The sequence below is a fragment of the Myotis davidii genome, unplaced genomic scaffold (assembly GCF_000327345.1).
Source record: "Myotis davidii unplaced genomic scaffold, ASM32734v1 scaffold120, whole genome shotgun sequence".
Classification (NCBI taxonomy): domain Eukaryota; kingdom Metazoa; phylum Chordata; class Mammalia; order Chiroptera; family Vespertilionidae; genus Myotis; species Myotis davidii.
Genome location: NW_006294778.1, coordinates 2308738 through 2332176, shown reverse-complemented (window position 1 = coordinate 2332176; position 23439 = coordinate 2308738). Strand labels below are relative to the sequence as shown.

The following is a 23439-nucleotide window of genomic DNA, read 5'->3' as shown; positions in this document are numbered from 1 at the left end:
ATAGAAGAAGAAAACAACACATAAAAATTATAAAAGCTGGGAATTATAGTGCTTATCATGTAAGCACACTCTCTGCCTTATTCTCTGAATTCTCATACAAATTCCATGAGGAATTACTCCCCCCATGTTGCAGATGAAAAAAAACTGAGGCTCATGGAGGTTGAGTCACTCGCCCAAGGTCATACAGCGAGGAGGTCAGACTTGAACCTGGCAGCTGAGCTCCAGAGTGCACGCTGTTGACTGGTGCACTGTGATTAAAACCAAGTGCCTCTGTCATAAGCGGGTACCTGGGAGTCATCGCGGTGCCACGTATGTAGACCCTGCTCAGTGCCGGGCACTGTGCGAAGTGCTTTCCCTGCCTCTGTCTCTGAAGCCTCACGACACTAAGATGAGACGGGAAGATTATTATCATCCACCTACATGAAGGGAGCCTGAGGTTTAGAGACTTGGCCTGAAGTCATTCAACTAGGAAGTGCTAAGGCAGGTATGCTGACCATACACACACAGCTAGTTACTAGACCCACATGCTTCTGTTCATTCTCCTAGATATTCTCTGGAAATGGTTCAAAAGAGAAAACATGAGATGCACCCAGTTGTTCATTGAAACATTACAAAAATAGGAGCATTAGTTCAGTGGGTCACTGGGCAACTTTTAAACAATAATAAGTGTGGAAGACATGCCACATAGGACAAATCTGCACCATAGCATGTTAAAGGGAATGGAAATGGCATGTTTGCTGGGGTTACAATCACACATATGCACAAGTAGTTCATGTTATGAGGGTGGGCTTGTGGGTGAATGTTTTCTTTTTAACATTTTAAAATACAATTTCTATGATAGCTTAGCATAAGAAAGAAAAAAGGAGAAGGCCATCTTGGGATTTATTTTAAAAGTTCAGGCTAGTTTGAAGTCTCTTTGGGAGAGAGGGTAAAAAATAAAACACAACAATCTAGGAAAGAATTGATGTCAAGAACCGAAATATCAGATGCTGTGCACAGTGGGTAACCTTGGCTTCAGTAGCCATTTCAGATTTTTATGTTTTAATAATAATGTAATGATAGAGAAACAAAAAGTCTACTGACATTAGGAAGTGGGGGGTATGCCCCCCTCAAGTCAAGGGAAATGAAATTTTCACAGCCTGGTTATGCAACTATGTACATTAATCTGATGCTCCCAGGAAGATTTTCAGAGCAGAGATCTGCTTTTACATTGAATTTATCTTCGACAGGAGATGGCACTGAGTACCTTAGCATTGACTTCCTCTAGTCTGCAGGGACTGTGGTGAGCTCATGATCTGTGAACTGATGGCTTTGGTGTACCCTCAGGGTTCACTCGCTAATTCTTTGTATACTGCAAATAATGATGCCAGAACGAAGCTCCTAGCCTATTTTAGAGTTTTATATATTGAGTTTTCTAAAGTGCGACAGGGCAGTAACATTACTGAGCACCTATTGTGTGTTTGGTATTTTGTTAGACACAGCTTGGTACTCACAGTGAGACTTTCAGGCATATATAATCATGGGTGTTACAGTATACATAATGGTTAGGTTAGAGTCAGAGTCAAATCCTGTCTCAGCTGCTTCCCGCTGTGTGATCTTGGGCAGGTCATTGCCGTGCTGATGCTGTTGATGAAGATGACGGTGGTGGCATGGGGAGGCCACATTCTAGGAGATGTCATTATTGTCACCTTGGACTCACCTGCATTGTGCGTGATTGAGACTCCAACTGATGAGGAAGAGACGCAGGGCCACTGGCCACTGGCTGGGGCAGTGAGGACAGTTAGCCAGAAAGAGGGCAGGGTTGTCATCTTTTTTTAGTCAGGCCTTTCTTTCTCCATCTGTAATAGGGGTGGGGAACATTCCGCCGGCAGGCTGTATAAGGCCCTCAAAACCATTTGGTCTGGCCTTGCCAAGGCATTAGGGGTGAGTTAATGAAATGTTTGACCAAATATAGCAGGCTAATTTTTAGTCGAGAATTTTGTATGGGCCGAGAGTGATGTTATAAATACCCAAGTGGCCCTTGGCAGGGAAAAGGTTCCCGGCTCCTGCTCCAAGCCTTAGTTGGAATCTTGCAGTGGCCTCCTTTTGTGTAGGACCAGTAAGTCCTGGGCTTTGCCTGGGTCAGTCCTGGTTTACACATGTGGTCCTGGCAAAATTATTAATACTGTCAACCTCAGAAGTGTCAGGCGTGGATGGTGAGTGACGTGGTCTCCTGCTTCCCTTTCTCCTCCCTCCAGGGTTGCCTTTAGCAGCAGCAGATGGAGCTGCCCACACAGCTCTTGTGCTTATGCCACACACTAGTAAAAACATTCAGAGATTCCCAGCCTCCCCCTGAATAAACCTCAGACTCCTGACTCCGTCCCGAACACAGAGGCAGAGATCCAACGTGTGCACACCCCATAGCATCTCACAGATCCTCCAACAGGCTGGTCTCGATGAACACGTGTGAATTACTGCCTGAATGAATGTGTGCGTTCACACTCAGGATGCTTGTCAGTTTCCGGACCCGACTGCATCATTCTTCCACCAGCTGCAGGGCCTTTGCCCTGCTGGTCCTTCTGCCAGGAACACCACTCCCTCCATCGTCCCTTCCTCCCTCCCTGGGTGGCAGCATCATGCCTTCTCATTCTTACTGCTACTTCCTCTGAGAAGATTCCCTGGCTCTCACAGATTAGGATAGGCCTCCCCTTTCCCTCGCCCGTGGCTCTCTGGGTAATGGCACCTCTACGTGTGTGATTATGTAATAGCTGGCTCCCACCCTAAAGTCTAACCTTCCATGACGACAGAAACCGTGCCCTCTTGTTCACTGCTATGTCCCTGCTGTGTAAGTAGCCCAGTGCCTGGCACATGGTACTCCAGAGTGGTTGATAAACAAATAGTGGGATGAATGAATGTAAACACCCCAGGAGGCGACCCTTTCTGAGCCAGTGGAGTTTGTATCACCTGTTTAAAGCCCTTCGGTAGCTTCTTAGCACCGTTGGGATAAATGCCATGTTCTTACTATGGCCAGGAAGGCCCTAGACAGTTGGGGCCATTCCTAACTTCCTGGCCTCATTTCCTACTGCTCGCCCCTCCTGCCCCTCCTCTGCCATTCTGCCTCCCACCTCCAGGCCCACGCCCACCTCAGGCCTTTGTACTTGCTCTGACATCATCTCACGAGAGAGGTTTTCAGTGTCCCCATCCCTGCCTGTCCTATGTCACGGCTTTGTCTGCTTGCCTAACAGAATCTAAGCTCCCTGAGAGCAGGGACCTAGCCTGCCATGTTCATCTCTTAGTCCCCAGAGCACACAGTTGGCGCCCAATCCATATTTGTTGGGCAAAGGAAAGGATGAAAGCAGGGACAGGAGGGTGGACTGCCCCTTGGAGGCAGGGCAGGGGCCCCTTCCTGGAACCCAGCGGCCTCTGGGGCAGGGCCTCTGGTGTCGCTATGACAACCCACTGACCTGAGTTCTCCCCAGGAGAGGCCCAGACTTTCCATCCGATCCTGCGTGTCTTGTGTGTCACCACTGTGGGGAGAGAGGAAAAGGGGCTGGGAGAGAATGATCAAGAGGAAAGCACAGCCTGGTGCCGGGGGAGACGGAAGCAGGCCACGCTGGGCTGGCTCCACTGGTAACAACCAGGACCCGAGGTGGGTGGGGGAGGGGGGCATGGGGCCTGGTCCTCCCTTGGTAGCTTTGAGTGTGGCACGTCAACTCCCTTATGTGGCATTTCTCAAGCTGTGAGTTCCTAAAATAGGCCCAGCACAGCCCGAAAGACTGTTGATAGCAGGATTCTGAATAATGCCTTCGATTAAAACCGGGTGACACTTTCTAAGTCAGGCAGCGCTTCTGCAGGTATTGCATAAGTCAAGAACTCCCCGTTCTCACCCAGCTGCTCAGAAACAAAGCTAGTCGTGCGACTCCCCCACGGCTGGAAACTCATGCCTGCTCCCAGCTGCCTGCAGGCTCTGGGCCTGGCTGGTGAGGCCTTGGCAATCCTCTCCCAACCAACCCTCCCAACCAACCGTGCCACCTGTTGCCCACCACTCCGTGGGTCCCTGGTCAGTGAACTCCTCACCTTTCCCAGAACCCACTTTGTGCCTTTGCCCCTGATGGCAGCCCCCTTGTCCAAAATGCTGTTCTTGCCTCCTTGGTCCGGCGGATGCCAAATCCTTTAAGGACCCCTTGAGAAGCAGCCGGGCCAAGTGCGAAGCTCCCTCCTGTGCCCCACAGCCCCTCATGGTCATAACTGACGTGCTCCTGGTCCCTGCCAGCCTCTGTGCCAGGGGAGTGCCAACCAGCTTTGGAGGCAGACAGACCTGACCCAGCTCAGTCACCAACTAGCGGGGAGAGGGGGGCTTCACCAGGCTTCTCTGAGTCTGTTTCCGCCTCACAGACCGAGTTTAAGGTGCTGTTGCTGGGAGGAGGAGATGAGGCATGTGAAGCAGGGTGACTGGTGTGGGGAGAATGCTCAATAAACGCTCAACATCACCCCTGTCTGTCCCTGTTGCTCAACTGGGGGCCCCGGTGGACAGAGACCACGCTTTCCTCGTCTTTCCATGGCCCCCAGAGCCAAGGGAGGCGCTTCCCCTGTGTTATTTTAATCTTTGGAAACCCTGGAAGCAGGGCTTTAGGAAGGTTCAAGAACCATCCCAGCGTTACATAGCTGGTACACGGCAGGGCTGGGATTTGAAATCCAACTGTTCTCACTCCAGTTGTTCTAACTCCAAAGCCCGTGTTCTTCCTTGCCTGCCTCTGTCTTTTCTGTCATCTGTGCTGCCCCAGCTTTGTCACTCCATATCCGCCCCGGGCCTTCTTGCCATTTCTTAAATGGTCACACAGAATCCCTTCTCGGGCCTGTGTGGTCCCCACTCTTTGACCCTTTTAAGGCCTTGCCCCTCACTGCACTGTCTCCAGTGATGTGTTTTTTTTCCTCAGAGGCATCCTGGGGGGAAGGAGTGGGTAGGGAAATCTGTCCAACTTTCTCTGATCCTTCACCTACTTCATCCAATCATCACCCCAGCTCTGTGCCTGTCACCGTTCCCGGCTCTTGGGGAAGAAAGCACTGAACAGGATAGGCAAGGTTGTTAGAGCTTACATTTTTAAGGTGGGGACAATATGTACTTAAAAAGAATACAGAAACATACAAGGTATCTTTAGGTCCCCAGGGCCTGGTCCTCCAGGGGTATCTTGCTATCATATATTGGCTTCCAGTGAAATAGCATTTGTCTGTCCATCTCTTCTGTTGGAACTTTACACTGAAGGTACTTGATGATGATTTGCAAGATGGATGGACGGATGGATGGATGATCTGAGGGAACAATTGGTCTGTGCCCGATGGGGGGCAGCAAGAAGCAGCGGCATAGGCTGTGGAGACGGAAGGTCTGGGTTTGAATTCTGAGCCTAGGCCTCGTGCCTGACCTGGGCTCTGCACCCCCGTTTCCTTCTCTGTAAAGTGGGATGAAGTCCCACCTCATGAGGTGGCTGTGAGGCTCTGATCAGGTTCTGTATGTCACGGGCTCTGTGACCATCAAGGACGACCTGCCTTGGGAGAACCATCCCAGCCGGCTCCTCCTGCCAGACCAATGCCTGTGGACGAAGCCCTGCTTCCTGGGGGTGATTTTTTCCTGTTGCTGCGAAGGGAACCAAGCCTCCTGCAAAACCCGATAACCATGTATGGCTCTGTTCAACCTCATTGTGTGAACTTGAGGAAGTCACTTCAAGTTGGGGTTTCCAAATCTTCGATCCAAAGTGGGAGACGTGAAGAACTGCCTCCGAGGAGCATGGTGAGACTCCTTGCAAAGTGAACACCCACAGGCATCATCCGCGTCCTGCTTCCTGCTTCCTGCCCATGGCCTCGGAGGAGTCAGGGGAAGGGGTGCTTTGCAGCCCCGGAGCCTACACTCAGAGCCGCCAGTAAAGCCCGTTGGCGCTCAGAGCAGGCTCGGTCCTGGTGAAAAGGTCAGATGATTTTTATGGATGATGTATTTTCATTGTTACAAATTGAACATAATTAAAGCATAGTGATTAATCACAAAAACAATATGTAATTATATGTTTTCCGATGGTCTTAGGTGACCCCTGTGAAAGGGTCGTTTGACCCCCAAAGGGGTCGCGACCCACAGGTTGAGAACCACTGATCTAGAATGAGGCAACTGGGAGCAGGGAGTCATCTGAGTGTGAACTGAGCTCTCCTCCTGCATCTCCGAACACAGTGCGTCTGTTCCGGCATCGATCACAGTCTGCCTTGTGTTAGAACTTTTGCTTCAAGCCTCAGTTTTCACCTCTATAAACAGAGATAGTAAAGCCACATAACATTGTTCTGAGGTTTAATTTAAACCAGATATGTGAAAATACCTTGTGTAGTACCTGGCACACGTAGGAACTTAGTGTTGCTTTTCGAAAAAGTAATGCGTTCAACAACATATTTATTCTGCAACATCTGTGGGTCCAGGCGCAGGGCCAGCCCCTGGTACAAGGTAGTGAACAAAAACAGCAGAATCTTTGCACTCATGAGCTTGGGAGTAGCATCTGCTTCGCTTCCTAGAGGGCAGAACCCCACTTATTCACGTCTACATCACTCACAGCTGCTTGTATCTAGAAGGCACAAAATATATGGTTTTTGGATTTTGTTTGCTTGTTTAGAAAATCACCTTTGGCTTTGGCCTGGCCACAGTGGCTCAGTGGTTGAGCATAAACCTATGAACCAGGAGGTCATGGCTTAATTCTGGGTCCCGGCAGCCGATTGATGATTCTCTCATCAATGTTTCTATTTCTCTTCCTTTCTCTCTGAAATCAATAAAAAAATATATATATTTTTAAAAAAGATCACCTTGTATGTAGTGTACTTTTTCATGCCTATGTGGTAAGGAAGAAAATGGTTAGAAAGTCCTGTAGATAAGTAGACAGATTGATCTATATGTTGTACATTCTTTGATAGCACATGTCTCGGTAACGTAACATTTTTTGAGGCCAGGTTACAGGAAAAACTTTCTACCAGGCACTAGTGGAGAGTCAAAAGAAATAAGATAAAGTGGACTCCATTCTAAAGATGTTTCAGTTCTAAACTGAAGACCCTGCTATGTATAACAAAGGCTGGCAAAGAAAACCATAAATGCATTTAGCAAAAGTTGTTATGTCTAAGAGTTTTAGCAAAAGTTCTGATGCCAGGCAGACTGTGACTGACGCTGCCATGTTGGCACTGTGATCTGGAAGTCAGTATGGGGCGTGGGTGAAGGAGGGCCCGGTGCACACAGGGAGAGAGCACTGTGGTTAGGACCCGAGGGTGAATGCTGGTCCTGCCTCTGACGAGCTGGGTGACTGTGGACAAGCCACCTGGTCTTTCTGAGCCTTAATTTCCTCATCTCTAAAATGTGTATATTACTAGCACCCACCCCAAAGGGTTGCTATGAGGATTATATATGATGGTGATGTAATGCATTTGTCTAATGCTTGGCCCACAGGGCCTCAATATATGGTGGCCTCTATTGTTAAATCATATAATTATAAATAAATAAGACAGATGAACACAGTGTGTTATTAGAAGTTCTATATGAATGTCATCTGGCTGAGTAATTCTTGATCTTTGCAAGACCAAAATCCATTGTTAATAGTTTTAAAGTTTACTTCTGGTGACCTAAATAGGGGCCTTCCAGTCATATGGAGCAACCTGACCAATGGGACACGAGTTGCAGATGCCACTGTCGGTCCTATGAGGGAAGAAGACAGAGGTCAAAGAGCAGCTGTGGCCGCAAGGCCATGGCCTGTTGGGATATTTCGGAGTGTCGCCCCATGCACTCTGGAATGCAGGGCCTTTGAATGCCCTGAGAACCCCAGGCAGGTCCCCAGAACAACAGAGTGATGGCTCTGCCATTCTGGGCATCATCTGGACCCTCCAGGAGTCCATCCTGGGTGCTTGTTCAAGTGGACGTTGATTAACTATAAGACAACCAGAAGCAGGTGAATTGGGTGGCAAAGAAGTGAGAACAGTTTCTTCCACAAAAGAGCTGAAGCAGGCAGGGTACTTTGACCGGAAAAAAGGAGACGGGATGGCTATCTTCCTATATCAGTGATGGCGAACCTGACACGCGTGTGAGAGGTGACATGTGAACTCATTTTTTTTGGTTGATTTTCCTTTGTTAAATGGCATTTAAATATATAAAATAAATATAAAAAATACGTCGTTGTTTTACTATGGTTGCAGATATAAAAAAATTTCTATATGTGACACGACACCAAAGTTAGGGTTTTTCAAAATGCTGACACACCGAGCTAAAAAGGTTCACCATCACTGTCTTATATCATCCCTGTGCAAAGGCGACCAGGTTGTTCTGTGTTGCTCTCAGGAGCAGAGTGCCTGCAGGCACAGGTCATGGGGTCAGAGAGACCTAGTGGGTGCAATGGGGAGGGGAAAGGCTTCCTTGGTAAGATCTCTTCTTCTTTTTTTTGAATGGCCCTTCCAACCCTCTCTCCCTTCTTGTAACCTTGCCTTCACCTCTCCAGTGTCGGGAGCGAGCAGTGTGGAGGACAGGCGCGGCCATCAGGAAAGTTTGTTCTTGACTCTGGTGGGCAGGCGCTGCCCTCCCTTGCCCACCTGGGGTTTAGTCTAGCTCCTATCCAGAATGTCTTCACGGATTCTTCAGAGAGGGCCCGCCCATCACTGGGCGTCTCCCTGCAGGAAGGGGCCCTCCGAAGGACTCCAGTTGTAACAGGCCTAATCCTGGCTCAGGCAAAGTGGGCGCGAGAGAGTGAGCATTTCTGAGGTCCCCGTTTCCGTGGAGGGGGTGGGGTGGTTAACGTGTGCTGATGTGTGTCCACGCACGTGAGAGCAAGTAGGTAGGAATACCTGGGTAGCAGGACCGGGACCGGCCCAGAACAGCAGAAGTGGCTGTTGGTGGGAGGGTTTGGCGGAGGAAGAAGCTGCACATTTCAGTAGATGCCCTTTAAAAATCAGCCGTGGCTGCTGCCAGGGAAAGTGCGCCAGGATGGAAGGGATTAGAAGGTCTGCGCGGAGACATTCTGGGGAGTCCTGAAAAGAATTCCGGAGATTTGTATTCAGATGCGGTTTTCAGTATGATGTGATGACAGACGCCCACCTTGTGCCATCGCCGCTCTGAAAACATGGCAAGCCATGTGTTTCTGGATGCGCATTTCCTCTCTGGAAGGGGTAGCGCTGGAACATTTTGAATTTCTCTGCTGCGCGTTGCTTCCTCAGAAATAACAGATTTTCATATCCTCGTAACAAGCTGGCTCCTGTCCCTCCCCTTGGATATTCTTGTACTTATTTACAGTAGTAGAAGCAGCTTTTAAAAGAGCAGTTTGTCGGAACATAAAATACAAAACAAACACCCAACATGTCTCCTTGCTGGATGCGTTTGCTCCCCCACTCCCCATAGTTTACTCAGGAGCGTGGCCGCTTTTTACAATATGTTACAAAAGGGGTTAACTAACCATCTTTTCCTTGGCTCTCTGAATCATGAGGAGTCACATTGCTTAATCTCTCTAAGCTTCAGTTGCTTTCTAGGAAACATGGAGATTAAAATCTTCACTTTTGGAGCTGTCAGCATTCAGTGAGATAACATATGCAAAGGGCCTGGCCTATTCAAGTAGATGTCCAGTAAATGCTAGTTCCCATATTGTAGAGACGGCACTGGGAGACTGCCCCGTCCGTGCAAAAGCACACAGCCATAGCTCTAGTCAGTTCTGCCGTAACACCACATATGCATTCCTAAAAATCACCACTGCACTGCAGAATCTCACAATAAAACCACAGGGTTTACTGGGAAGGTAAGCTAGGGGCCCAGCACTCAGAAACTTGGTCAGTGACACATTGAAAACAAACTAATAGAATGGTAGCACAGTTTGCACATGTTAAATGGTTAAGAGATAGATAAATACAGTAAATAGGACACTTCATGCTAGGAAAGACCTGAAGTTTGCTTTTGGAAGTGGACATGTGAAGGGCCAGAACATGGGTTAGTTATCTGGGCGGGTGTGGCTCGTAACACACGTGACCTTAAAGTGGCTGACAGAACTTAAAGTGGCTTGAGGTGTGAGCGTGTGAATTTTGAATATTCCTTTTGGGGCTACATGCGGTTTTCTGTATTCACCTCCTCTTCCTTACAGAAGAAATCAAGCATAAGCAACCATATTACTTGTATTGGACCGCATTTTTATTTTCAAAACAAGCATTATAGCAGAACTGACTGTACTTGGCTAATGTTGAATGAATGAATTAATGAATGAAAGACGGGTGGGGAACGTCTGGCCCAGAGGCCATATAAAGCCCACGAAAACATTTGGTCTGGTCCTGCCAAGGCATTAGGGGTGAGCTAATTAAATGTTTGACCAAATATAACAGGCTAATTTTTAAGTTGATAATTTGGCATGGCCCTCGAATGATGTTATAAATATTCAAATGGCCCTTGGACCCCTCACCCCTGGTCTAGAGGATGGAATAGAATTTGTGGAAAACATCAGTAGCCTTTGGAATGGATTTTAAAAACCATAGTTTTTTGGATTTTAAAAGTATTACAAAGCTGCCCTGGTCAGGTAGCTCAGTTGGTTAGTGTCATCCCAATATGCTAAGGTTGCAGGTTTGATCTCCAAACTGGAAATGGACAAAAGAAGCAACCAATGAATGCATAAATAAGTGGAATAATAAATCTCCCTCTTTTCCCTCTCCCCCTTTCTCTCCTTTTCCTCTCTTTCAAATCAATAAATACTTTTAAAAATAAAAATACAGGTACTACACAGCTGTCAGAGATCTTGTTATCTCCTCGTGCAGTGACTTATGGTCTGTGCTTGGAAGAGTCCCTTCAAGGCTCACGGGGCAAAGAGAGGAGAGCTGCGGATCCCTACCCTCCCTCTCCACTCCCACCAGACCACAGGGTTGATCTGCTCTCCTGTTTGTTTGTGTTTAAGGCAGTGGTTCTCAACCTTGGCTGCACGTTAGAATCACCTGGGAATCTTTTTTAAATCCTGATTTCTGGACCTCATCCTCTGGAAATTCTGTTTGTTACTAATATTGTGGCCTCACCTCATAACAAAGAAACAGAATTTCTGGAGGATGAGGCCCAGAAATCAGGATTTTAAAAGGATTCCCAGGTGATTCTAATGTGCAGCCAAGGTTGAGAACCACTGGGTTCAAGGGAAAGGTTCTGCTGTGCATTTACAAATCTTCAAACCTCCATTAAGGAGTCATTTGACCGAATTTGGTTTTACATTCTACTTCTCAAGAACTATCTTCCTTTTGAAGAAAGACAATCCCCAGTAAATACTATTGGGAAATGAATACTCCAGAATTAGTAGAATTTGACCAAGAATTACTCAAGTGGGGCTTCAAATTACCATTTTGCCATCACACTACCCGGCAAATGGTGCACATGGAGCCTCTTGTAAAACCCAGTCCCGGTCACAGCACTTCTCAGATGAAAGTTGATGGATATTCACGAAATCTAATGCATGAGTGGTGTTCCTGTCAGCAGCAATTCTGCAATTTTGTGATTTTCTTTCTTTTTTCAGAGAGCTGGATTGAAAGATGTCTCAACGAAAGCGAAAACAAACGTTATTCCAGCCACACATCTCTGGGGAATGTTTCTAATGATGAAAGTAAGTGCTTGGAACTCAGTTTTCCAGGTTGTTCTAGACTCGGCTACCGTCCTGACGGGAGGAATAGCACTTCTAGAGTGCTGGGCTGGCCAGTGCCCAGACCCAGAGGCTCTGGCGGCATTGAGGAACTGCCCCCGGCCCTCCCTGTAATGTTCCGAAATAGGGAGTGCCACTTAGGTGGGTGTGGAAACTGAGGCCACTGCAGAAACTGGCTGTGGGCACATTTGTACTGTCTGAGACCCCACAGACCCTGTTACAGGGATGCTCCATCGAGCAGATGTGGCCCCTGAGTGGGAGAGGCCATTCTCTGCATCCCCGTAGTGCGCCACGGGACTGTTGTTTTAGAGCCTCGAAGGCCCTTGCTATTGGAAAGTAAAAATGTCTCCTGGATCTTGGCCTAGAGAATTAGAGTAAATGGAAGGATATGGACTGCTGTGCTTTATATTAAGAGTAGAAAAGCCCAGCCGAAACCGGTTTGGCTCAGTGGATAGAGCGTCGGCCTGCGGACTGAAAGGTCCCAGGTTCGATTCCGGTGAAGGGCATGTACCTGGGTTGTGGGCACATCCCCAGTAGGAGATGTGCAGGAGGCAGCTGATCGATGTTTCTCTCTCATCGATGTTTCTAACTCTATCTCTCTCCCTTCCTCTCTGTAAAAAATCAATAAAATATATTTTTTAAAAAAAAGAGTAGAAAAGTCCAACTGGTGTGGTTCAGTGGTTGAGCGGTGTCCGATGAGCCAGGAGGTCAAGGTTCAATTCCAGGTCAGGGCATATGCCCAGGTTGCTGGTTCAATCCCCAGTGTGGGGGTGTGCAGGAGGCAGCTGGTCAATGATTCTTTCTCATTGATATTTGTCTCTCTTTCCCGCTCCCTTTCCCTTCTTCTCTAAAATCAATAAAAACATATTTTTTTTAAAAAGAGCAGAAGACTACCACCCTCTGGCCAGGTCGCTCAGTTGGTTAGAGTGTCATCCCATGAACTGGAAGGTTACAGTGTATGGGAGGCAACCAATTCATGTTTCCCTCTCCCCCTCCCCTTCCCTCTCCCTCACATGGTCAATAAACACATCCTCGGTCGAGGGTTTATTTCTAGGCTTTCTATCCTATTCTGTCAGTCTGTATATCTGTCTTTATGCTGGTATCAAACTATTTTGATTACTGTACCTTGTATTAAAGTTTTGAAATCAGAAAATGTGAAACCTCCAACATTGCTATTTTTTTTCAAGATTGTTTTGGCTATCCAGGGTCCCTTGAGATTCCATATGAATTTTAGGATGTATTTTAACATTCTGCAAAAAATGTTACTGGGATTTTGATAAGAGTTGCATTGAATCTGTAGTTTACTTTGTGTAGCATTGACATCTTAACAATACTAAATTTTCCAATCCATGAACATAGGATGTCTTTCCATTCATTAGTGTCTTCTTGAATTTCTTTAAGAAACATTTTATAGTTTTTCACGTACAAGTCTTTCGCTTTCTTAGTTAAGGTTATTCCTAAGTGGTTTATTCTTTTTGATGCTATTGTAAATAGCATTCTTAATTTCCTTTTTGGATTGTTCATTGTTAGTATAGAGAAATGTAGCTGCTTTTTGTATCTTGCACTTTGTTGAATTTGTTTATCAGATTTGACAGAGTTTTTGTGTGCATATGAGTAATCTTCTTGTCTGATTGCTCTGACGAGGCCTTCTAGTACTACGTAGAATAGAAATGATAGAAAGTGAGCGTCCTTGTCTTGTTCCTGATCCCAGAGGAAAAGCTTTCAGTCTTTCATCGTTGAGTATGATGTTTGCTGTGGGTTGTTCATAAAGGCTTTTACTATGTTGAAGTAGTTTTCTTATTTTCCCACTTTCTTGAGTGTTTTTAATCACAAAAGAATTTTGTCAAACGCTTTCTCTGCATCAGTTGAGAAGATCATGTGGATACTTTGTTCCAAGGTGTATTACATGGATTGATCTTTGTCCGTTTAACTATTCATTCATTCAGCAAATAAAAGAAATCCCACCTTGTGATGATGTTTAATCCTTTTTAACAAACTGTAGAATTATGTTTTCTGGTATTTGAGAATTTTTGCAACAGTATTCATAAGGGATATTGATCTAGAATTTTCTTCCTTGAAGTGTCTTTGTCTATCTTTGGTATCAGGGTAGTGCTGGTCTAATAGAATGAGTTTGGAAATGTCCCTCCTCTTCCATTTTTTGGAAGAATTTAAGAAGGATTGGTGTTCTAGACATTCTTGTGCATATACTTTTTTGTTAACTACCTGTTCAGGTCTTTTGCCTGTCAGTTTTTAAAAATATTATTTATTAAGTTTATTGGGGTGACATTGGTGAATAACATATAGATTTCAAGTGTACAATTCTATAATACATCATCTGTATATTGCATTGCAAAGTCTAGTCTTCCTTTATTTTTAAGATTGTGCTGTTTATCTTTTCATGATCTGTAAGAATTGTCTTTATGTTCTGAATAGGAGATGTTTATCAGATAAAAGTACTGCAAACACCTCTCAGTTTGTGGTCTGCCTTTTCATTTTTCTTAGTGGTATCTTCAGATGAGCATAAATTCTCTTACTTTTTCCCCTAGAAATAGTTTTAATATTTGAAGTAGAATATATTATCAAACAGAAATATAATGTAAAGTGATTTACAGATATGGGTAAGTATATATATTTTTTATATGGCTAGCATATTTGAAAGGATATATATATAAAATATGTATAATTATTTCCAGCTTAGTCTGTGGATGATCACTTATTTTAAACCTGCTGCCCTGGTCTTCTGATTTCGGTCAGGGCCCTTCCTGTTCGGTGCCCTTTAGTAGCCCAGAAAAGAGTGCGTTGGTTGGTTAAGGAGCGCTTCAGTGAGCACGAGGAAATGGGACATTTTCATGGAATGCAGTTGGGAAGGAAACCTTGGACCAGGGAGGTCAAACTCTAAATGCTTGAGGAGGGGAGCCTGAGCACGAGTGGGTGGGTTAGTTACCATAAATCAGGCTCATCAATTCTCCTTTACAACCTGAGCAAACGGCATTATGCCCTGCAGATGTCAGTAGGTTTTTATGTTTCTGATGCCATACTCACCACAAAGAGGACGACTGTGATGAACTCTAAAGTGTCATCAGGTCCATGACCTGTTGGAACATCCTATCCCGAAAGGCAGACTCTACTTGAACAGATTGTAGAGCAGATGTTCCTGCCGAAGTTGGGCCCAGAAGGTTCCAACTTACTACATACAAGACTATGGAAAGCCCAGTTACACAAGGAAGGAAAGAGCAGGGAAGCCAAAACTGAAATATTTTCAGCATCAGGCAGTATGCTAGGCATCATCACAGCCACTGTTTCCATTAATCCCTCTGAGAGGGAGGTAATTTTTATCCTCATTTTACAGATAAGGAAAATGAGATTAAGAGGTCCTGGGATTAGTCACTGTCATAGCCGTCAGTGGTAGAGTGAAACTGAAACTTAGAGCGGTCTGATTTAACCCTGGCTCTTTCTACTACATAAATGCCTCCTCTGTGGGTCGCTGCTCTGAAGGTATTTTCAGTCTAGAAGGGAAGTTAAGGTCCACACTTCAGCATTAATAATACGAGGCCTTGTGTGATCAATTCCATTTGAATGATGCAAAGTGTTCTCCTTGCCCCACCGTGTGTTCCTGGACTGCAGCCGGCCTCACTGGAAGCGTGTTAGGAATGCAGGTTCTCAGGCCCACTCCAGATTCCCTGAAACAAGACCCATAGGTGGTTAGAACACATGCTGAAGTTTGGGAGAGGTCACAAGGTCGGAAGGTGACTGGAGAAGGCATCGTGAAGGAGGTGGCATTGATGCTGGGCCTAAAGGATCCGTGTGGTTCCTTTCGGGGATGTTGGGGGTGGGGGTAAAGGGCTGGGAGGCAGAAAACCACCTGGCAGGCTTTGAGGTTGTAGAGTTTTCCATTGGCTTGAACCAAGGTGGAAGAATCATGGGAGACAGGGCTAGGAAGGGATGTCTGGGCCTAATTGTTGAGAGACTTAAATTCCACAAGAGGGGTTTGGGATTTCATAGCTCAGGTGCCACTGAAGGAGCTGGATGGAAGGCTGACAAATCCGAGGGGCATTTTCAGGTTAGTGCTCAGGTTCTCTGCAGGTGGACTAGAGTCGGAGGCACACGTGGGGCTCCACGTCTGGTGAGGTGATAGGGCTGCCATCCAGGCCTGTATGCTGGGAAGGAGACAACTGGAGAGACTGTGGTGATAGGATGGGTCCAAAGAGCAGGAACCCAGTGGGATTCCTTGGGATGCCTATTGCCCTCCTTGGGAAATAGAACAAGTTCAATGTAACCCCATGTGCCCAAGTCCTCTAGCCTACTCAGGTCACTGTTTCCTTGATATATACATCAGATTTGATGTATATACGTATCCTGTATTCTGTATCCTAGGTGGGAGCCAGGGGGGGGTGGGAGGGGTTCTGTTTCTCCTGAAACATTCCTTCACTCTGACACCAAGGACTGCTGTTGTCCTCTTGTCCTGCCTGCCTCATTCAGAGTGCGGCCTCTTTCTTTGCCCTCCCCAGGTCTTCCCAGCTCCTCATGGCTGTTACTGCCTCTGGTGATGGAGATACTTATAGCACAAGGAAGGGAAAGGTTAGAACTCAATGGCATGATGGCATAGACTTGGGATCACAGTGGGCTACCACGTCATGTGACTCATTATCATGTTAAAATCTCATTGTATTTCAGGGCTATGTATGTGAATATCCACTCCACTCAGCTCACCCAACATGTTAGTTTATTATATAATTTGGGGTTCCAGAGAAGAGGCGATGTAGTTGAACTATTTCATATTCCCATTACACTGTGGACAACCCTCCCCCTTACCCCCTGCCAATGTGGTAGGGCCTGGTACATAGTAGGTGCTCAGAGCGTGTTTTTTGAGTAAATAGATATCAGGAAAGCAAGCTAGGCAGAGCCATGCAGGGCACACATATTTGTAACTGGCTTTCGGTTTGGGCACTCTGGGACTACTTAACCGTTCAAACACATTCTTCCTTCAGGTGTTCCCTCCCTAGTTGGGTCTTTCAATTCGTTCAAATTTAATTAGAGTACTTGTGAATAGCTAATACATTTATAGGGTTCAGAAATCAAAATGCTTTATAGATACCCATTGTGAAGTCTGGGTCCCACCCCCATATCCCCCCTCAACTCCTAGTGGTGAGCACTTCTATTCATTTATTGTGTATTTCTCCAGTATTTCCAGTGTTTATTCTTCTAGCATTTTATCCCTTTACACAAATACAAAATTCAAATATATGTAGTTTTCTTACACAAAATAGTAGCACCCTATGTGCATTGTGACTTGCTGTTTTCTCTTAATAACGAACCCTGGAATGTTCATTGTATAGTCAGAACATGGTGAGGATCCTCGCATTTTGCTTGTTTTTAATCTTTTTTTTCCCCAGCCGTGTAGTCTTCCACTGTGAGTGTGAATTATAATTCAATTAATCGGGTGAACATGGGCTGCCTCCAAACCTTTGCTGGTACAGACAACTGCCCCCAGTAACCTGGTGTCGGGCCATTTCCTCTGTGTCCAGGCGCAGCTGCAGGATGTGGGACTGTGGGTACCGCTGGTGGGGTTTCAGTAGATTCTGCCAAGTGACCTTCCGTCTGGGGAGGTACAATTTTGCCCTCTGCCTGCAAGGTAGGAGGGTGGACATGTTTTCCACAACTTCACACAGAGTTGTGTGGTCCTGGTTTGGACTTTTGCCAATCTGATAAGTGAGAAATAATATTTTAGTGTAATTTCCATTCTCCCCAATTGAGAGTAATTGTCTTTCCCCATTTTGGGAAAATTTGTATTTTTTCCATCAACTGTGTACCCTATGTTTTGCTTATTTTTTCTCTTGGTTTCTGGTCTTTTCCTCTTAGTTTTCTGTGGTGCGGAGATGAGATGATTGTCAGCGCTACAACTGCCATTTACCCATGTGGACCGTTACCTTTGTACTTAGGGCTCGTTTTCCCTCCACCTAGAAGCCTTGGGGTTTTTATGCAGTGAAATTTATCCATATTTTCTTTGCTGGCTTTGGGTTTCGTATCAAAGTTAGGAAGGCCCTTTCCTACTCGGGGTCGTGAAGGAATTCACCCAGAGGAGGCGAGAGGAAGCAGGTGTGCAGCCCGCCAGAGCAAAGCTGCCAACACCGCAGTTTTGTTTGAGACACAGCCCCGTTCCCACGGGGAGCAGGGTTTGCTGCCAGGGGCTGATGCCCACGCCAAAGGCCTGGGTCCAGGCACCCTGGTTTTCAGCTGGTACCTTTTGCAGGGGCTGGGAAGGAGGTGGGTAAGGGGATGAAGTGTTTGGCAGCCCCGTGTTCACAACAGGTGAGGTCTGTCCAGGTGCAGTCAGGTTAGTATAATGAAAGGAAATAGAATTAAAATTTTGAAGTGAAACCTGAGACTTGAATAAACTTGAACCTTTTCTGAGATTTGAAAAGAAGTAATTAATTTAGAAACTTTCCCCCCTAATATGAAACTCTGCCACTGGGTCCAGGCAGGAAGTAGTCTAGAATAGGTTTCCAAATATGGTGAGTCCAATCGAGGCAGAAAAGATATGGTTAGGCAGAGAATATGTTTCCTAAAATCTTCAGTCCAGCGCTCCAGGTTGGAAGACAGAGTGAGGCTTATAAATGTTGGGGTTAAGGGAGGTTTGGATGCCAACTAGTCTGGGTCCCTCTCCTGACGCCTCCACTAATGGCGTGACCTCTGACAAACTGCTTCACTTCTCTGGGCCTCGGTTTCTTCCTCTGGAAAAGGGGATAATACTGATTATTAGGACTAACATTGATTAAACACTAAGTATGCATCACGCACCATATTTGATGTTTCACATGCATTCGGCTGTTCACAGTCTCAGGTCGCTGTGAAAATTAAAGGCAATGATGTGGAGAGCTCTGCACAGTGCCTGGCACGTGACCAGTCCTCAGCAAATGTTTTCTTTTTTTTCATGCTTACTGAAATCAGATGGGTGAGCTCTGCGTTTAATTATGGTATTACCTTGGCCACTCAGTCATTCTACAAATACTTTGTGAGCCCCTGCCATGCGTGGGTGCTGGCGACACAATGGTGAGCAAGGACTGTGCCGTGCAGAGCTTACAAACAAGCAGAGCACTGCGGTCAGCAAGCAGCAACCACACCCTGCGACAGGGACCTTGTTAGGGACCAGCCTGGATACTGTGGGAGCACAGGGGAGGAGTGAGTAGCCCTGTCCCAGACACTGGGCTTGCCAGATGCTGCCCTGTCTAGGATGGGGATCCAGGCCCAGTCTCCCAGGGGTGTGACAACTATTCCAGTTGTAGGGAACACGTAGAAAGCACGCACCTTGTGCCAGGAGGGGTTCCGTTAATCCTCACAGTATGCGCTTGCTGCTGTTATTACCCCTCCTTTACAGATAAGGAAACTACGGCACCAAAAGGAGGTCACACAGCCAGCAAGTGGGGGAGCCAGGATTTGAGCCTGGAAATTTGGCCCCAGAGTTTATACTGGGAGGTGGATCCAGAGAGGGGAGCAGAGTTGCCCACCACTGGGAGTTGGAGCAAATTCGGAACCTTAACTGCATCATGGGAGCAGAACGGAGCAGCCAGGGGCAGACCCGGCACCAGGCGGCGTCTCGGTGGGAGTCTTAAGCAGACTGCTGCTTCCCGGCTGTGGTAGGATGAGCAGGGTGGGCGTTGATTGATGGTAGCTGGTCCAGAATGTACTAAGGATGGCCCCAGGAATCTGGCCTGAAATGCTGCCTTCGGGGTGAATCTTGTTTGGTTTGAGGCATTTCTGCCCGTTGAAGTGAAAAGGCGCTTGGCAGGACCAGTTCCTAAAGTCCCTGTCAGCCATGGCTGTTTCCCTCTGCCTGAGAGGCGTCCTGTCCTGGCCGCCTGGATGCTCCTGCTCTCCAGCTTCCAAGGCGGGCTCCCGTTCCACAGTGGGTGCTGCCAGAGCACCTGGGTCCGCCCTCCCAGCTGTAGTCCAGAGCTTACATTTTGTTGGCTGACATTTGAGTTTAAGAGACCCTGTCTATGTTATCTCACCCTTTAGCCCCTGGCACATGGCTGGAATGTAGTAGACACTCAATAAATATTGGATGAAGGAGTGAATGAGTACCCAACACTGCAGGTGAATTAAGATGGAGAGCCATCAGATAGGAGGGCATTCGGACCCTGGGCACGAAGTCCCTTGTGGTCTAGAAAGGGGCCTGCTGAAGTAGAAGGCACGTGTGTGATGACTGAGTGGAGGGTCCGTGTTGGCACTGGGGTGTCCCAGTTCTTGTCTAAGTCCTGTCAGTGGCCGCCATATGCTGAGCACCAGGTGAGCCCTGTCTCCGCTCCCAGGCTGTGTGGCCTCCTGCAGGTTATTCCGACTTGCCAATGCTCTGCTTCCTCATTTATAAAATAGGGGTAGAAAACATCTTCATAGAACTGCTAGGAGGAATAGAATAAGATGGCATATGGGAAGAGATGCCCAGTGCCTGGCTTAAGTACTTGGCCAATATAGTATTCTTTTTAAAGTGCATGTATCTGCCTGGCCAGTGTGGCTCAGTGGTTGAGCGTTGACATATTCTGAACCAGGAGGTCACAGTTGGATTCCTGATCAGGGCACATGCCCAGGTTACAGGTTCGATTCCAGGTAGGGCACATGCAGGAGGCAGCCAATCAGTGATTCTCTCTCATCATTGATGATTCTATCTCTCGCTCCCTCTCCCTTCCTCTCTGAAAGAAATAAAAATACATTTAAAAATAAATAAATAAAATGGATGTAGTTTTTAACATATATTTAATCCTCAAACCACCCTTGTGATAGAAGTTTATCATTCTTTTAGATAAGGACCCTCAGGCTCGGATGAATCAGGTTCCCACATGGAGTTAGGGGCAAAGCTGGGGTTCAAACCCAGGTCTGCCTGCTCCCAGAGCCAGTTCTCTTTCCATTCCAGGCATCAGAAATGGGTCATAACAAAGTTTAGTTGGGAAAATATCTGGCACGGGAGAGACAGGTGTCGCCTGAGTTGAAGGCACTGCTGTGGAATCCCAGAATGAGAACTGTTTCTGGCTTCAGCCAAATGGCATGCTGGTGCTGTCCCCCGTAGCCCCAGAGTCCCTCCTGCCCCGTTTTCTCTCCTGGAGCCCCCCCTCTCTCAGTGTCCTTCTCCCAGAGTCTCACCTGTGCCTGTAAAGGTGACAATCCAGGGTGTGCTGCGCGGCCCTGGTGTTAAGCTAGGGGTCCGTGTGTGTGCCTGGGTGTGAGAAAGAACAATGAAAAAGGATGGGTACATAGGACAAAACGTTAATACTCGTTCTCTCTGTTGAAATGGGCTTGGATACCTCGCGATTTCTATTTCCTCTATAGTTTCCAAATTTTAAAAAAATGGACAGGTCTCACTTTTGCGAACAGAAAATAAAGTTGTTTTAAAAACCCTGACCATCTCTTCAAGGCCAGCTCAAGTGCCACCCGTGCTTTGGAGCTGTGGTGTCCCCTGGTGTGTGTTTGCCTTGCAGGGTCCTATCCATGTGGCTGTCTTTGCTCCTGTGAGCCCTCCTGAGTATAGAGAATGGCCTGCTTTCCCAGCAGATCCCCCCTGAACAGAATTGCCCCAGGGCTCCCCTAGACAAGCAGAGGAGGTTTCTGAGCTCTTAGCCTCTATGAACTTCATTTGACGTAATCTTCCCAACCACCTTCCGAGGGAGCCATCTTTATTATCCTCAGCTTAGAGACAAGAAACTGTCTTGAAGACTCAACAAGGATTGCTGGGTTGTCAAACAGCCCCTCCACCGTCCCTGTGCTCCACGCACCACACCCGACAAGGGCACCTGCGGCAGCCACCCTCCTTCTGGGGAAGGTAGCATGATCTTCCGGGTCTCCAAGCTTTGTCTAATTCTTGCCTCTCCGCCCTACACCCTGACTTGGCCCCGCCTTCCTTGCCATCTGGTTCCCATCTCTGGCCTGCTAGGGACTCAGCTTACCGCTTCTTCCAGGAAGCCTTCTCCCACGGGCCCTGCGTTCATGCTGCTTGAGTTGGCGGGCTCCTCTCTGCCCACCCGGACCTCAGCCTTTACCACTTGTTATTGAACTTGGCCTCTCTCTCTCCACTGTTGGTCTTTCTCTTTCCCAACCAGAATCAAGGACAAGTATTTGATTTCTTTATTCCCAGTGTCTAGCTGGCACAACGTAGGAATTCAATGAATATTTATTGAATTAATTAATATGATCCCTACAATAGCCCTGCAAAATGACCATTTTACAAATGAAGAGAAATGAAGCCAAGAATTGAGTGGTTTGCCCAGTCAGGGCCAGTACGTTTTTTAATTGATTCTAGAACATGGGTCTTTGAAATCTAACCCAGGTTGGCAGAACAGCTGAAATTTAAAGGAGCAGGGGAGAAAAAATAAACCAACCCAGCCAGTTCTAGGGGGAACCTAAATGTTAATCGTGTTCCAGCATAGCTAGGCAGAGGTATATTTAAGTTGTTTATGTACTTTTTTAATTGGTCATCTTTTTTAATATAGACTTTTCTTTCTTGTTGGTTATTGCTTTGTGGGGTCAGGTGACTGGACATTTAAATGGCTCTCAATATGATTGCTGCATTGCTTACCCAAAACATTGTTATCAGTTAAGACTACTTTAAGAGAAATATGAGACTGCCAATTTTACCATTTACACACCAACATTGGGGGTTATCATTCGGTTAAATTTTCGTTACTTCCAAAGATGTAAAGTTGTGCCTCATTATTTTTTTTCTAATCCTTTGTGAACAGTTGAGATCGAGTGTTGCTCTTTGTGTCTATTTATCTACTTTCTTGGAAGACTCACGTGTTCATGCTCCTTAATGTAATATTTTTTAAAAGATTGTTGAAGACATTTGTGGAAGACACACTTAGCTATTTAAGTGCAAGTTGGAAGGCACTGGTGGAAGGGTAAACAAAGATGACTAAGAGATCATCCCTGCCTTTGTTGTTGTTGTTGTTAATCCTCACCCGTGGATATTTTTTTCCATTGATTTTTTTGACAGAATGGATGGGATGGGGAGAGACAGAGAGAGAAACATCGATGTGGGAGAGACACATCGATTGGTTGCCTCCCACACATGTCCTGACCAGGACTAGGGATCAAGCTTGCAACCCTTGACCGTAATTGAACTCATGACCCGTTAGTCCACAGGCTGTCACTCTATCCATTGAGCCAGTCCAGCTAGAGCCACCCCTGCCTTCTTAAGTAGGACACTCAAGTCAGCAAGGTGGATGTGTACAGAAATAATGATCTAGGTGGCTAAACTGTTCAACTAAGAAACAAGTAAAGTAATAGGTTGTAGGAGAACAGAGTTAGGATCAATGATTCCTGACTTGGACTGTATCAAGGAAGGCTTCAGAGAGGAGGTGTTATTTATTCTAGGCTGGAGAGGAGGAGAAATATTTAGAAGGAACTCCAGGTTGACAAAGCAGATTAACAGGTATTGAGCCCATGCCGTTTTGGGACATTTTGTCTCTGAGAACATTAGTGTGTTTGTATCAGGATGGTTTCGGTGACAGGGAAGAGAATACCCAATAAAAAAGAAGTTTTACTAACTAAGAAAACGGTCTTAGCTCATGAAATAGAGAGGCAGCTCTTTTTAGGGTTGATTAGTCAGAGAGACAACATGACATTCAGGACCCACATTTTCCCCCCTTTCCCTTTCACCTGCCTTGGCGTTGACTTTGTCCTCAGCTGCTCTTTTCTCAGTTGAAAGTTTGCTCCCTCACTCCAGTTATCCTTTTCAAAGGCAGGCCAGGCCAGAATCCCTCCCTCCCTCCTTTCTTCCTTTCCCTCCCTCCTTCCCTCTCTTCCACCCCTTTCTTCATTCCCCTCT

The 23439-nt window shown here is 46.6% G+C and overlaps 1 protein-coding gene across 2 annotated transcripts in view; it reads left to right on the top strand.

Moving 5' to 3' along the window:
* Window positions 1-23439, top strand: part of RFX4 (regulatory factor X4) — a 134803-nt gene that overhangs the window by 20094 nt on the left and 91270 nt on the right. For both annotated transcript variants that reach the window (XM_006769336.1, XM_006769337.2), the window contains exon 2: window positions 11502-11588. In XM_006769336.1, the coding sequence (XP_006769399.1) occupies window positions 11502-11588 (87 nt within the window). The remainder of the gene's footprint in view (window positions 1-11501; window positions 11589-23439) is intronic.